The sequence below is a fragment of the Eucyclogobius newberryi genome, unplaced genomic scaffold (genome assembly GCF_026437365.1).
Source record: "Eucyclogobius newberryi isolate DKJ021-1_F unplaced genomic scaffold, fEucNew1.0.hap1 SCAF_10, whole genome shotgun sequence".
Taxonomy (NCBI): Eukaryota; Metazoa; Chordata; class Actinopteri; order Gobiiformes; family Gobiidae; genus Eucyclogobius; species Eucyclogobius newberryi.
In genome coordinates, this window is record NW_027315724.1 from 21,297,103 (window position 1) to 21,314,459 (window position 17,357).

The following is a 17,357-nucleotide window of genomic DNA, read 5'->3' on the forward strand; positions in this document are numbered from 1 at the left end:
CAAGATTTAGAGCACTGAGGAAGACGAAGAACAAAATATTCAGCATGACTTAAATATGTGCATATTGGAAAAACAAAAACACAAAAAAAACAATGAATGATGGTGGCATCATTTAAAAATAGTTTTATTGCACAACATGTAAACACATGACATTTATTGTCCCAAGGCCAAAATGTCCCTGTTTTGGCCTTGGGACCTGTGCCTTAGTTTCACCTGCATAAGGTGCTTAGCCAGCGCTCTCAGAGGGGGCTCACTCCACCCTATGTTCTGTCTCCAATGAAAAAGGGGGAATTAAAGTTAAAGACAATCATAAAGTAAAATAAATAATACTTGGCAGATGGAGAAGGCATGGAGAGGAGGGCCTCATGGAGGATTACTCAAACATAGATCAAAAATGACCCCGTGACCCCCATGGTTCTGGTGAGAGAACAACATTACAGCATGTTATAAACTCAGGATTAGAGATAAAAGGGTCACACCGTGTCCCCCCCATAGGCCACAGCACTGAACAATTCTTAGAAGAAATAAAAGCATGTGCTGCCATTATTTTAAGCGGTCCGTATTATTGTAAGCTACTTACACACTATTGTCTCTCATAACTTTGATGTGATAAAAGCAACACCAGTCTGATCCCATTTTAATATGACCAACTTTCATGTCAATTTGTTTTTGATTTGAGGACATTTTAGTTTTGCTTCAGGACAACAAGAAACCAACACAATCACCAATTCAGAAGAGGAGTCTGGACAAGTCAAACCATGAACCTGTCGAGTTCCATCCGTTCTGAGCTCTGCATCTATCTGGTTTCTGCCATTTATAAATCTGGCACTATTTAAATGAAATATTTTGGAAGTCAAGTCTCCCTTTCTGATCATCGGCTTTATCCAGCACAACCCTGCCCTCTGCCCACGTATCATCCCTCCTCTGGTCATGTCAAACACACCTCATTCATACTTCCCAACTTATTTACCAGTACAATAAATAAGAGGGAGATTGCCCCCCAAAGCGGGAGAGTTAAAATTGTATCAGTATTGAGAAAAATTAACAATGCGATAAATGAACAAAATGCGAATCACATGGTTTATAGGACGAATATCAGTCCCACTTGGAGCACTGCAGTGTGTTTCTGTAGTTAACATGTATAATCAAACCGGTATTTATTTTTAACAGTCTGTTTGTCCTTATTGGCGCCACTGTCTTTGTCAACGCTCATGTCGTTCAACATCATGATGTAGATTTAATAATAAATTCCACCTGCTTTTCATTCTGGGACATAAACACGCCCAGCAGCGTAATCACAACTAACATGGCTGCGCCCGTGTCCCCCGCATGTTCCCCCCGCTCGCCTTCGCTACCAAAATAAAGCATAACGGCGTACAAAAGGTCGATTTTTTATGTTTCGTTTGAAATATCTTCAAATCGGGAGATTTAGTCTCCCGATCGGGTTGATCGGGAGACAGGCCCCAAATCGGGAGAGTTGGGAAGTGTGCTCATTGATCATTCTAACTCATTGAACATTGCATTATTCCTAAAACATATCTTTGACAAATTGTTCAGCTTTGCCACCTTCGTGCAATCTGCTCGGGTCACACTGGTTATGTGGATATCAAATCAACACACTGATATTCATAGATGTTTGATTTTTAACAAGAACAAAAGACAATTGGCTAACTCGTAACTCCATGATATCTGAAAGAGACTTGTTAACGGCACAAATCTGCTCACGAATTGCAGTTCAGCTCAGATTAAAGTCTCCTTGAGTAACAGAGCTTCAGATGGAGCAGTGCCTCCAGTTAGATTGACCCCTCGAGGAATGTTTTTGACATCATGTGAAAGGTATAAATACTGAATCTCCAAAAGCACGCATGTCGCTCAGATCAGACCAGTCACTCATGAGACCTGACAGAGAGGAGTGGCCTGTCTGCTCCAGAGTGGAACAGATCGCTCGGTTGGACATGCTGGTTATGATATGGATCGGAACGCATAACCTAATCCCTGCACCCCGATGATCATGTGTTAGAATGTCGCATATGTCCATTTTTCCATTGTTTTTAGTATGTGGCATATTCATTCATTTTCTGCTGCTTGTCCTCGTTCAGGTGTCGCAGGTCACTACAGCCTATCCCAGAGACTTTGGGCCTTAGGCGGGGTACAGCCTGGACAGGGGGTTAGCGCACGTGGCATTTAATGTGTTTAAATGTCCTAGTTATTGTTGTATATTTTCATAAATGAGGCGTGCTCTTTCCAGACCGCAACCTTCTATTCCGACTTTATCTTAGATCAGGTCTGCCACGGCCCGACTAATTGCGTTAACCAATTAGCCGGGCTATTACGGGAAAAACGTACAAAACAAGCATGTGATCTTGGAGAAAGTATTCGACGTCTTTAAAACAGCGCAGGGGGTGGAATAAAAGTGCTTTCAACTGTAAAAATGTAAGATAATTTGCACTAAGTTTGCAAATATGATCAAAGCTTCACACACCAACTGAATCTTGTCTTTTCTGTACCTTGAGGCTGGAGCAGGATGTGCGGTGCGCGTCTTTGGCCTCGGCGTGGCAGCGTCCGTTCTCCTGCACGCCGCCGCCCTGTTCGTCCTCCGCTGCCGCCTCCATCCTCCAGAAGTCTCTTGACCGCACGGCTCCCACGCAAGGCACTTCTTCTTTTGCCGGCGCTGCATGCAACCCTGCCAACAGAGAACTGGAGCGTGTGACCCACTTCTCGGTCTCAGAGGCGACACAAGGACGAGCACGACGACTGTGTGGACGGAGACGATGTCGGACGATTGTGTGTGTGACGTGTGTCAAGAAAATGTCAAGCATCTCAGAGCTGTAGAGTCGAGTCAGCACAAGTGTAGCTCAATGTGATAACACAAGAGTAGCTCAATGTGTAGCTCCATGTGATAACACAAGAGTAGCTCCATGTGATAACACAAGAGTAGCTCAATGTGTAGCTCCATGTGATAACACAAGAGTAGCTCAATGTGATAACACAAGAGTAGCTCCATGTGATAACACAAAAGTAGCTCAATGTGATAACACAAGAGTAGCTCAATGTAATAAATATAATAATGATGATAATAATGATGATAATAATAATAATAATGATAAATATAGCCGCAAGCGGCAATGATCGGCCCTCGCCACGCCGCCGCCACACCGCCGCCACGCCGCAAGAGGAGGGGGCGCTAACGTGCCCCAATTGTCCTTTTATTACGCCTACTGCTGAATCTGTGACGCTGTCACATCTTCTCCCCTTTGTTTTACCATCAAAAAGCTATCCATCCATCCATTTTCTACCGCTTGTTCCCTTTCGGGGTCGCGGGTGACTGGAGCCTATCCCAGTGACTTCGGGCCTTAGGCGGGGTACACCCTGGACAGTGGCCAACTTGTCGCAGGGCCAACACAGAGACATAGACATTACAGACAGTTCACGCTCACATTCATTCACTAGGGCCAATTTAGAGTCACCAATTTTGCCTAACACATGCATGTCTTTGGACGGTGGGAGGAAACCGGAGAACCCGGAGAGAACCCACGGTAACACGGGGAGAACATGCAGACTCCACCCAGAGAGATCATGTGATGTTGGTCTGGTCCGGGAATCGAACCCATGATCTCCTTCTTGGGAGGCAAGAGCGCTAACCGCCTTTGCCACCGTGCACCCCTCAAAAAAAAAAAAAAAAAAAAAAAAAAAAAAAAAAAAAAAAAAAAAAAAAAAAAAAAAAGCTATTTTATTTTGAATTCTTGGCAAAATGTGCGGCTTCGCCGCACAGACACCGTGACTCTTTGAATGAAAATGTGGATAACTTTTGATGGTCCTGAAGATGAGTCTCACCAAATTTCAGGTTAATATGTCTAACGCCCTGGGAGGAGTTTGTGAAAGTCTAAAGTGTAAACATGTTCTGGCGATTTCCCCATTGGAATAACATGAAAGGTTTCGATCATCGTTACGGCAACGCCATAACAATTATGACATGGGTCTCATTGACTTTTTTGATGGGGATGCCAAAATTGAGTTGTGTGTCAAATTTCATATAATTTCGCAAAACTAAACATTTAACCTCCATATAAAAGCTGTAGGGGGCGCTGTGGCGCCAAATGAATTTATTTCACTTCAAGTAGGTTTAGGGCAAAGAGTTTAACAACTGATTCTAATTTGACGCAATTCGGACTTTATCTGCGCAAACGGCAGAAATTTTAAATATGGGAGATTTCTGAAATTCTAGCTACAGTTTGCGGCTTCGCCGCACCGAGACCGTGAGAGGTATCAATGTAATTTGGATAACTTTTGATGTCCCACTCCTCAGTAGCATTTTCACCAAATTTCAGCTTTTTAGGGCCAACGCCCTGGGAGGAGTTCGTAAAAGTACGACGTTTGGAAAAACTCCGAAGTCATGTTTAGCCATTTTTGAAGCAATATGGCCGACATTTGGTTCGGGGGACGGCGTTGCCGTAATAATATTTTTTACTTCTCTTGTCACCATCTACCTCTGCGCCAAATTTCATGATTCTACGATCAGATTTTTTTTGGGTCATTTCCCATCTCTCAATGCATTTTTGGTACATTTGGTGGCGCTGACGCGCCAATTTTTTTTATTTTAGAAAAGGGAAATAGCCAGAATGTAGAGAGGCACGATTTTTAGAGATGTGCAAATTTTTGTGACTTTTCGTCAATGTTCACTGGGTGAAAAATAGGGGGGTTGGTCCCGAGAAGAAGAAGAAGAAAGAAAGAAAGAAAGAATAATATTCCGATGCGAAAACAATGTTTCCCATTTTTCAAATATCATAAACTATACATTTTCGGAAAGCGCTCGCGCTTTCCTACCTCATGGTGTGGGTCCCTGGTCACTGACGGGTACTTTCGATAATTTTGAGTGGGCTCCGCCCACTTTGTGTTTTTGGCCCTCTATACAGTAATAATGTTCAATTTTTGCATTACATGCTTATATGCACGGAACATGCAAGAGATGGGGAACGTATTCGTGAGCTACTTAGCGCAAATGAGTGCTTTATATGGGGATGACGACCGCTTCGCGGTCGTCATCCCAATGTAAAGTGCTCGTTTAGTGCGAACTTTTGCACGGGCTTCGCCCGTTTACAACGGTAATGTTCCATTTTCCTACAACTAATTAGTATGCACGGGGCGTGCATGAGTGGAGGAGTGCGTTAGTGAGTGTTTGGAAGTGGGCGAGCGCTTCGCGCTCGATTTCGTGCGCACTACGTGCGCACTTTCGCAGCCGTGCTTCGCACGGCCTTACGAGATTAATAGGCCTCTCGCCAGCTTGTGGCGCTCGGGCCTAAATATAGCCGCAAGCGGCAATGATCGGCCCTCGCTTCGCCGCCGCCACGCCGCAAGAGGAGGGGGCGCTAACGCGCCCCAATTGTCCTTTTATTACGCCTACTGCTGAATCTGTGACGCTGTCACATCTTCTCCCCTTTGTTTTACCATCAAAAAGCTATTTTATTTTGAATTCTTGGCAAAATGTGCGGCTTTGCCGCACAGACACCGTGACTCTTTGAATAAAAATGTGGATAACTTTTGATGGTCCACCCCTGAAGATGAGTCTCACCAAATTTCAGGTTAATATGTCTAACGCCCTAAGAGGAGTTTGTGAAAGTCTAAAGTGTAAACATGTTCTGGCGATTTCCCCATTGGAATAACATGGAAGGTTTCGGTCATCGTTACGGCAACGCCATAACAATTATGACATGAGTCATTGACTTTTTTGATGGGGATGCCAAAATTGAGTTGTGTGTCAAATTTCATATAATTTCGCAAAACTAAATATTTAACCTCCATATAAAATCTGTAGGGGGCGCTGTGGCTCCAAATTAATTTATTTCACTTCAAGTAGGTTTAGGGCAAAGAGTTTAACAACTGATTCTAATTTGACGCAATTCGGACTTTATCTGCGCAAACGGCAGAAATGTTAAATTTGGGAGATTTCTGAAATTCTTGCTACAGTTTGCGGCTTCGCCGCACAGAGACCGTGACAGGTATCAATGTAATTTGGATAACTTTTGATGTCCCACTCCTCAGTAGCATTTTCACCAAATTTCAGCTTTTTAGGGCCAACACCCTGGGAGGAGTTCGTGAAAGTACGACGTTTGGAAAAACTCCGAAGTCATGTTTAGCCATTTTTGAAGCAATATGGCCGACATTTGGTTGGGCGGACGGCGTTGCCGTAATAATATTTTTTACTTCTCTTGTCACCATCTACCTCTGGGTCATTTCCCATCTCGCAATGCATTTTTGGTACATTTGGGGGCGCTGACGCGCCAATTTTTTATTTTAGAAAAGGGAAATAGCCAGAATGTAGAGAGGCACGATTTTTAGAGGTGTGCAAATTTTTGTGACTTTTCGTCAATGTTCACTGGGTGAAAAATAGGGGGGTTGGTCCCGAGAAGAAAGAAAGAAAGAATAATATTCCGATGCGAAAACAATGTTTCCCATTTTTCAAATATCATAAACTATACATTTTCGGAAAGCGCTCGCACTTTCCTACCTCATGGTGTGGGTCCCTGGTCACTGACGGATACTTTCGTTAATTTTGAGTGGGCTCCGCCCACTTTGTGTTTTTGGCCCTCTTTACAGTAATAATGTTCAATTTTTGCATTACATGTTTATATGCACGGAACATGCAAGAGATGGGGAACGTATTCGTGAGCTACTTAGCGCAAATGAGTGCTTTATATGGGGATGACGTCTGGTTATGCATTTTATATGCATAACCAGACGTGTTCTGACCAGACGTGTTCTGATCAGATGTGTTCTGACCAGATGTGTTCTGATCAGACGTGTTCTGACCAGACGTGTTCTGATCAGATGTGTTCTGATCAGACGTGTTCTGACCAGACGTGTTCTGATCAGACGTGTTCTGACCAGACGTGTTCTGACCAGACGTGTTCTGACCAGACGTGTACGTGTTCTGATCAGACGTGTTCTGACCAGACGTGTTCTGATCAGACGTGTTCTGACCAGACGTGTTCTGACCAGATGTGTTCTGACCAGATGTGTTCTGACCAGACGTGTTCTGATCAGACGTGTTCTGACCAGACGTGTTCTGACCAGACGTGTTCTGACCAGACGTGTTCTGACCAGACGTGTACGTGTTCTGATCAGACGTGTTCTGACCAGACGTGTTCTGATCAGACGTGTTCTGACCAGACGTGTTCTGACCAGACGTGTTCTGACCAGACGTGTTCTGACCAGACGTGTACGTGTTCTGATCAGACGTGCTGATCAGACGTGTTCTGACCAGACGTGTTCTGACCAGACGTGTTCTGATCAGACGTGTTCTGACCAGACGTGTTCTGATCAGACGTGTTCTGACCAGACGTGTACGTGTTCTGATCAGACGTGCTGATCAGACGTGTTCTGACCAGACGTGTTCTGACCAGACGTGTTCTGATCAGACGTGTTCTGACCAGACGTGTTCTGACCAGACGTGTTCTGATCAGACGTGTTCTGACCAGACGTGTTCTGACCAGACGTGTTCTGATCAGACGTGTTCTGACCAGACGTGTTCTGACCAGACGTGTTCTGACCAGACGTGTTCTGATCAGACGTGTTCTGACCAGACGTGTTCTGATCAGACGTGTTCTGACCAGACGTGTTCTGATCAGACGTGTTCTGACCAGGCGTGTTCTGACCAGACGTGTTCTGATCAGGCGTGTTCTGATCAGACGTGTTCTGACCAGACCTAACTGCTTTTCTTTAGATGAATATCAGTATACGAAGACATTCTGTTGTGCTGTTCTGTTACATGTTTTACAGAAGTGTGGTACTTTATGTCTGGGGCAGCTGTAAATATTAGGGTTAAGGTGTGTAGCTTTGTACAAAGGAGAACCATTGCATCATGTATTTTAATGTAAGCAATCTTCTGGAAAAATAAAAGTAGTTAGGTTGAACTTTTGTCTCCAGTGGTTTGAACATTTGAATCATTCAAGCAGCTGTGCAGAAGACTTTGCCGTTCAGAACAGGAGCAAGGGCAAAGTCATATTGTTGTATGTTGTTGACCAACCTCTCACTATGATTGGAGCTTGGACTTTTGATAAAGATTTTAACTCATACATGTTTAGAATATTATTGCTATAGTATAGCTATTATAATCCATCTTCAAAAAGTATGATCAATTCTCATTTGTTGTGATATTCAATATAATGTAAACTATAGCCTATGAAACACTACACGACGCCTACACCTGGCTGGATCACAGCCTTTGAAAGGCTGCTGGGCGTTTTAGCGCGACACAATAGTTCTGGTGGAACTGGGCACGTCAGAGGTTCTGGGTAATGGCTGTAGCAGACTGAACGGAGCTCGCACAGTTTGACCTACATTCCCACTCACAGAACAGCATCCCTGAGGGAAATGCAGAAAAGAGGATTTCATTGCACTTTTGCATCACCCCAGTTATGAGTTGGGGAGACCATGGTTGGCTGTCATCAGATCTCAGATTGTTAATGGTGCAATTAAAACAAAAAAAAGAGTCAAATAAAATATTAGGAAACTCACAATCAAGATTTTGCAGAATACGTTTTCTGATGTTGAGGAAAAATGTTACAAAAATAAAAAGGTATTGCTATTATAAAGGGAACATTTATTTAACCTGATAGATATTAGTAATATAATAATAAGTAATACAATAATAATAATATTTTTTTTTAAATCCGCTAAACTTTGAGCAGCAGCAACAAGTGTGTGTAAAGTATGAGACATCACATCCAGTGAGGCTGAGTCTTGCGTTATGTCCCATATTCAAGTGTTCAAACATTCAAGTGTAAAGACACTATGCAATTAACATACCGAAGAGTAAATGCATCGACATAGACATATAGAAATATAGACGTATAGACAGCATGAAATATAAACATTGTGCTTTCCAATGTAAACAGAGGCATGAGCTTATAACCTTTAAGATTGTAAAAGAGTTGAAATGCTGCTTAAAGATTGTTGCCTAAAGTACATGTCCCGTTTGGACTCAAATATTTATAATTGGTTAAATCAGAGTTGCTATGACGCATCCGTGTTGTAGGAGCGCTTTGCAAACCAAAAGGCTGCACGTGCTCTAAAAGGACACTTACCTGCCTCTTGAAGCTGAGGTCCAAACGACACAACCTTCAGTGCGTTGCACCAGAGCCAAGGGAAAAGCGGAGTGTCCTGTTCGGGTCAGACTTTGGCTGGAGTGACCGGCGACGCACGAACGCGCACCTGGACTGACATTTATCCCGGAGTTAATTTCCAATTTCGACTTCACGGTTGACTACACTTCACTGGTGTCACAGTCCGACAAATCCAATCCACAAAAAAATAATAATTGAATGTGATGGAACACGTCAGTCTCCTCCCGGTGTTATGTAGGCGCCCGTTACGCGGCGCGGCGCGTCACGCAGTGCGCTCGGGATCTCTCTGAGGCAGATATAGGCGGAGATGAGGCGTTCACTGAGGAGGAAGGTTTGTCTGTATCTGAGGCTGACAGGGACTCACGCCTTCTGCCCCTGTCCTGCTCTATTATCCCGCCTCTAGTGCATTCTTTCTCTGCTCTCCATCCCTCTCTTTCTCTCTGTCTTCAGGCTGCAAACACCGTCCATGTGTCTATAGGTGATAATGACACTTTTCCCAAACACTTCTTTTTGAATAAACTGTACTGTAATTCTAGCAATCAAATATTATAAATATATAAATATAATTAAAATATAAATACTAGCAAATCAGCCACATTTTGAAGTTGTGTTTAAAGACCATAAAAATGACAATGTGCTGAAAAGAAGTGGTTCATGGTGAGTTCTTCAAACAAACGCCTGAAGTAACAATAAGAGGGCTGCACTTGATTACTGTAGATTGTATACTATAGATTGTAAACTATAGATTGTATACTACAGATTGTACTTTCACTTCCTTCAATGAAAAGCTCATCCATCAAAAAATGTGAATTATCATCTTGGGAAAGATTTTTAAGTTTGAATCTTGCGTAGCTTTTCAGAGGAAAATCCATTTCTAAATGAATTTTCCTGCATCTGTTGATCTGTATTCATTTATCCACGCTACACATAACAGGACATGTTGCTATGGTGACAATGGTTATGAAATGTGAAGGATCTGAAACAGTTTGGACACAGTGTACAATAGACTAGTATTTGGCTTTTACTTCACATTCTGCCACCTCCACCAATCGTACTTCCTCTAGCTCCAGAGGACTGTGATAAATATGTGAATGTAATACATATACGTATACAGCTGCTGCTGCCTCTGCAGCTAGCTCAGCTGGGATCCTTCGCCGGCCCCGCTACATCCACAGGGGCTCTGGTCTCTCCCATAACCAACACTCCAACGACGGCTCACCTATCCCCTCACTCTGGACTAGTTTTCGCCCCCCTGTCACCCCCACCTGCCGCACTGCCAACCTCAGCAACCTCCGCCCCCCCACCCCTGCGCCCCCATCCATCTCCACGCCCCCATCCATCTCCCTTGCACTGCTGAACTGCCGCTCCCTCGCCAACAAATCACCTGTTATATCTGAACTGCTACTGGACAATAACATTGATCTGCTTCTCCTCTGTGAAACATGGCAACAGCCCCTGGACTTCTATGCTCTCAACCAAGCCACTCCCTCCAACTACACTTACACTGCCAAACCCCGCCTCTCCGGGCGTGGGGGAGGTCTTGCTGTTATTCATAAAAAATCTACATCCATCACTGAACTGAACCTCAACCTTCCATCCATCTCATCATTTGAATACCTCGCCTTCTCCCTCCCCAACTCTATCACCGCTATCCTGATCTATCGTCCCCCAAAGCCCCACCCCTCTTTCCTCACTGAATTGTCTGAACTCCTCACCATCGCATCCTCTCTCTCTGCCCGCCTCCTACTCACTGGTGACTTCAACATCCACATTGACTGCCCCAACGCCCCACTGACATCCGACTTCCTCTCTCTCCTGGACTGCTTCTATCTCACCCAACATATTGACTTCCCCACCCATACCAAAGGCCACACTCTGGACTTAGTCTGTTCCTCTCTCCTACCCATATCTAAGCCCCACCCCCTCCCCTTCCCACTCTCTGATCATCTCTGCATCCTTTTCTCCGCCCCCCTACCCTCGCCCCACAACCCCAAAAAACGCACCATCACCTACCGCAATATCAAGTCAGTCAACCCCCTCACGCTCTCCCAGCTCATATCCTCTGCTTTCCCCCCTGACTCCCCCCCCTCTTCCCCCGACGACTATGCTGTCATGCTCAACACCACCCTCTCCGACTCCCTTGACTCCCTAGCCCCCTGGAAAACCTCCTCCGTCTCATACATCAACCCCGCCCCCTGGTACACCCCTGAACTCCGCACCATGAAGCAGACTGGCCGCCAACTCGAACGACTCCTCAAAAGAACCCGCCTCACCGTCCACGCCGAAGCTTTCAAATTACACATCTCCTCCTACCGTGACGCTCTCCAAGCCGCCAAATCTGCCCACCTCTCCACCCTCATCAACAGCTCCCACCGGAGCCCTCGCACCCTGTTCTCCACCGTCAACAAGCTGCTCCAGCCACCGGACATCACTCCACCCTCCTCCCCTGACCTCTGCAACTCTTTCCTCCTTGCCTTCAATGACAAAATTTCCAAAATCAACAGCTCCATGACTGCCGTCTCCATTAACTCCATCACCACCCCCACCCCTGCCCCCCCTCCTCTCCCTGACCACCCACCCTTCCCTGCCCTCACCACCTTCTCCTCTGTTAACTCCTCTCATATCATAGACCTCATCACCGCTTCCAAAACCACCACCTGCTCTCTCGACCCCCTCCCAACGAATCTAACCAAGGCCTGCCTCCCTGCTCTCATCCCCCATCTCACCACCCTCTTCAACCAGTCTTTATCCCTCGGCCATGTTCCTTCCATCTACAAACTGGCCTCCATCACCCCCATCCTCAAAAAACCCACCCTAGACTCCGCCAACCTCTCCAACTACCGCCCCATCTCCAACCTGCCATTCCTCTCAAAAACGCTGGAACACATCGTCGCCGCCCAACTTCACACCCACCTCCAGTCAAACAACCTCTATGAACCCCTCCAATCTGGCTTCCGCCCACTTCACAGCGCTGAAACAGCCCTGGTCAAAGTACTCAACGATCTCCTCACCTCTGCAGACTCCGGGGCCCTCAACATCCTGTTACTACTAGACCTCAGCGCAGCCTTTGACACTATAAACCATTCCATCCTCCTACAAAGGCTGCGCCAACTGGGTGTTGAGGGCTCTGCACTTGACTGGCTCACATCCTACCTCACCAACAGGCAAGAGTTCATTTCCCTCTCCGGTCACTCATCCACCCTCTCCCCAGTAACGCAGGGGGTCCCCCAGGGCTCAGTCCTCGGCCCCCTCCTCTTCATCTGCTACATCTTCCCCCTTGGTCACATCCTCCGCCAACTCAACCTGGACTTTCACTGCTACGCTGACGACACCCAGATATACCTCACCACCAAATCCACCCAAAACCCTCCCCTCAGCCACATCGAAACCTGCATCTCTACAATAAAATCATGGCTCACTCTCAACTTCCTCAAACTGAACAGTGACAAAACAGAGCTCCTCCTCATTGGCACCAAATCCACTCTCAATAAAACTGGTCCCTTTTCACTCAGCATCGACACCTCGACCATCATCCCCTCTACCCTGGTACGCAATCTCGGTGTCATCATGGACCCCACCCTCTCCTTCACTCCCCATGTCAGCCACATTGCCAAGACCTCATACTTCCACCTCCGCCGCATCGCCAAAATCCAACACTGCCTCACCCTCCCCGCTGCTGAATCCCTCATCCATGCCTTCATCTCCTCGACTACTGCAACTCCCTCCTCACTGGCATCTCCTCCCATTCCCTCCATAGACTCCAAATGGTCCAAAACTCCGCTGCCCGCCTCCTCACCCACACCCGGTCCCGTGATCACATCACTCCCGTTCTCCGCTCTCTCCACTGGCTCCCCATCAAGCAGCGCATAAACTTCAAAATACTCCTCCTCACCTTCAAAGCTCTTCACCACCTTGCCCCCCCCCCTACCTGTCTGACCTCCTCATCCCCCACCGCCCCACCCGAGCTCTCCGATCCTCCTCCTCTCTCACCCTGACTGCACCAACATCCCGACTCAAAACTTTTGGCGACAGAGCATTCTCCCGAACAGGACCCCGACTCTGGAACTCCCTCCCCCAACCTGTCCGCCACTCTCCCTCACTCACAACATTCAAATCCCGCCTAAAAACATACCTCTTCACCCAAGCCTATGACCTCCCCTACCCCTAGCCTCCTCTACCCCATTGCCTACTCTTCTACCCCCTGTTACATCCCCATCTTTTTCTCTCTACTTCTTCTGTCTTGTTCATTTTATCTGTATATTAATGTGTATTGTACGTGTTGTCCCCCCTGTCTGTAAATACCCCCCCCTTTTTTTATTATGTTCAGCGTCTTTGGGTCACTGAAAAGCGCTATATAAATAAAAGTTGTTATTATTATTATTATTATTATATACATAATACATCTAATACAATGCTTTTCTGTTTTAATGTAGTGATTGGTAGTGGTCGCTAAAGGCTATTGCGTCATATCTGAAAGAACAAGATCCAAAATCCCAAGTAGTGTGGTGACTCCTTCCACACGGTGGTTGGAGCCCGGCCCCTCTTGGGACCTGGCCCCATGTGGGAGCTTCTAGGAGCAGGCCCCAGGGAAAGCTGAACTAGATGAATTGTGAGTGGAAATGGAAGTCTGCATCTCTGTTGAGACTGCGGCGCCACCACCAGGCCCCAGATACCACCAGGCCCCAGATACCACCAGGCCCCAGATACCACCAGGCCCCAGATACCACCAGGCCCCGTATATCACAGGGAAAGCGCTGGACGGATCCACTGAACCCTCTTGGTCACATATTCAGTTCCACACACATCCGGCCTCTGCAAATACCCCTCACGCTTGCATTGTTTCATCTCGGTCCTTCTGCTTGCCTCCATCCTCCTCCCTCTACCGTAGCAGCAGAGTCATCAGCCTCATCTCTTCTCCTCTTCACCCTCTCCATGTCTGGAGCCTGGTCTGTCACCAGTCAGATTATATTTTAAAATCTAAACAGCTTAAAATGGCATTTCATTCCTTGGTGAAGCCTTAATGAAGATTATCTGAATAGTCACCCCCACAAACAACCTTCATGTACATAAGTAAAACAAGCTGCAGCTGTGTGTAACATTCATATTAAAAAGCACAATTTCACAGTGTTTGGTGTGATGAATTAAATACATATCCATAGGATGATTTTGCTGTCAGCATTTTATAAGAATCAAGGTTTATTGCCAATGAACACAATTCAGAAATGTAGGAACTTACATTGGTGATTCGGTGCAACATAAAACAATGAACAATGATAAAACAACAAGCTCATGCATTGAAGAAAAACTATTTAAGCTTAATTTAAGATAAACATAAAAAATAGGCCTACTATCTACACAAAATGTACAGTTTACATACATAAATGTACATACATATGTAGTGCAGAAAGTGAACAATGCAGTGAGTGATTAAATTATGGTTAAAATGACAGTGTTTGAGAAGTGATCATTAGTCCAACGGCAGAGGGAAAGAAACTGTTCTTGTGGCGGGAGGTTCTGGTCCGGATGGACCTCCCGCCTGAGGGGAGTGGCCTCCTGTCTGAGGGGAGTGGCCTCCTGCCTGAGGGGAGTGGCCTCCTGCCTGAGGGGAGTGGCTCAAATAGTCCATGTCCAGGGTGAGAAGGGTCGGCTGTGATCCGACCTGCTCGTCCCAGAATCCTGGAGAAGTGCAGGTTCTGCAGAGATGGAAGTCTGCAGCGATCACCTTCTCAGCAGAGGCACAATGCACTGTAGTCTCTGTTTGTCCCTGGCTGTGGCTCCAGAGTACCACACGGTGATGGAGGAGGTGAGGATGGACTCAGTGATTGGCAGCTTGGCTTTCCTCAGCTTCCACAGGAAGTACATCCTCTGCTGGGCCTTCTTGATGAGGGAGCTGATGATGGCGCTCACTGAGGTGTAAATGTGAATGTCTCTGTCTCTCTAGCATCGCTGACAGTAAAACCTCATTCACATCAAAGTAAAAATGAACTGAAAGGCCGACATGACTGAAAAAGATCATTCAGAATGATGTCTTTGAGTGAATAGACGTGATGCTCACAGCCACATGCTCAAGGACCAATGACTTATTCATGAATTTCTTCAAAGCCACGAATGATGCAATTAGTATAATGGCATAATCAATGGAAAGGTTTTCTAGTGAATATATTTGTTTGCGAACTGTATTGTTGATATATTTTTACAAACTTGAAATTGACATTAAGTGTTTCACAAAAGGGTAAAAAGTCTCTAGAACAGACTTCCATAGTGCAAGCATTTATGTATAAATCAACATTAAAACTTACTTTCAGAAACAAATACTTGAATTTATACCACATCATTTAGGATATTCTAATAACTCAGTACATGTTTATCAGACTCATGAATAACCAGACGGACACACTTCCAACCTTTATAAATCTTATTATTCAACAATATTCACATTACAACATCAACACTGCTCAGCTAGTGACAGGGTCTAATAATCCCATTATATTGTATAGTTACTCTGTTATACATTATCAAGAGGCACTTCCAGCATGTCTGGCAATAGAGGAGCTACAGTATTGTGTCTTAATTACAAAAACAGTAAAAATAAATATTTTTTTCCCTAAAAGTTTTGTTATACTTTTTAATCTGTACAGTATATAGTATTTTTATACAATTTAAAACAAGCAAGAAATCATGTTTTACTTAAATACTGGTGAATCGCACAATATTTCCCCGATCCTTGAAGGTATTGCTACAACGTGTTAAGTGCAAGATAGTGAGAGTAGAAAAGTCTCTGAAGCGCCCGCTGTTCTAGTAGAAACACACCGTTCTTGTTTGCCTTGCTTTAAAGGTGGTTTTGTTTGGTTTTCTTACAGACAAACAGGGGAAGCTAAAGAACATCACATTCAAACAATGTGTACATAGACCTTAAAGACATACATGTGAAAACTGTATGGCACAGAAGTCCTCTTCTGAACATTTCTTCAACAACAAACAATAGAAAAAGGAATGTTTTGGTTGGAATCTTCAAAGGAACTACAGGGGCCCTGGTGAGAACAGAGGCCTCTGAGCCATTGTAGCGCTTATGGATTGATAGAAGGCCATTTTGCGAAATACGGCTGAGATTTGACCACATAAATCTATGTTCCAAGTGGACACAAAGAACATGTTCAGATCATATGGAGTTGAAAAGGTTTCTTTGGTTTGTACAATGGAACCAGGGTGTGTTCAAACTGCATTCTCCAAAAATATGCGATGCATTTTATAGACATCTGTGGAGCTATAAAATGTATTTTTTTTTAATTTGGTAGCCATAATCTTTTCTCCCGGCTAAATGTCTTTAAGTGTTATGCAGCACATAAACACTAGACAATCGGGCGGATCCATCATTTCTCCAGATTCAAGGCCAACATTTCGGACAGAATTCTGGGAAACATAATAGGTAAATATTTGATTAAAAGTTACTTCCAAGTACTTTCTGCCTGTCTTGGACCATTGTATGAAGAACTTGCCAAGTTTGGACATGAAAACACAGTCAAACAGTATTTACTGGTGTGACCATTTTCACCAGAACCGTTTTAAATCACAAATCATTCTAACTTCGACATTACAGTGTGGTACAATGATCTTAAACCGCCATTGAACGAGTCGTTTGGCCATTTCTCCGGGTCATGTCCTCAAACTCACACGACACACAACGATGAGCACTGTCAACAAATCATGACGAATAACTTCTACCAAACACGAGCCGTCGCCTTCGTGAAGTCTCTTTGATCGCTGCGTACAGTGGGCTGAGGCGGCGCTCAAAGCAAGAAGAAGAAGGATTTACACATCATTCCAAACGTAAAAACATGCACGCTCGTTACAAAGTGGTGAGGGGCTTCTTTGCATTAGTTGAATATTATATTGCAGGCGTTAATACAGCGAGGTGAGGAGGTGTTATCTACAGTGTGCGACGCTCGAGCTCAGTCACATGTGCAGGTTGGTTAGAAAAGGTTGCCTTGGTTATTGAAGACTGCAAATGTTCTTTCTTTTAGTTCTATAAGTATAAAAATGGAGGCATTAGGATTTGAAAGTGGCGTGCGTCTATATTAATGACCGCTGCTGCTGCTAGTGTGGAATTATACAAAGCAGGACATGAGTTCCCAGAACAAGCACCACATGGCATTTCGCTCCAAGTGCTCACAACATACTGTGTGCTGCATTATTGTTAAAGGAAATGCAGCATTTTGCGTTATATATATGTTGCGG

At 45.0% G+C, this 17,357-nt stretch overlaps 1 protein-coding gene across 1 annotated transcript in view; it reads right to left on the reverse strand.

Moving 5' to 3' along the window:
• Positions 1 to 2,653, reverse strand: part of LOC140369481 (solute carrier organic anion transporter family member 1C1-like) — a 33,784-nt gene extending 31,131 nt beyond the window's left edge. Inside the window, exon 1 of the mRNA XM_072456829.1 lies at positions 2,508 to 2,653. Within this exon, the coding sequence (XP_072312930.1) occupies positions 2,508 to 2,612 (105 nt within the window). The 5' untranslated portion in view covers positions 2,613 to 2,653. The remainder of the gene's footprint in view (positions 1 to 2,507) is intronic.
• Between the last annotated feature and the right edge of the window lie 14,704 nt (positions 2,654 to 17,357).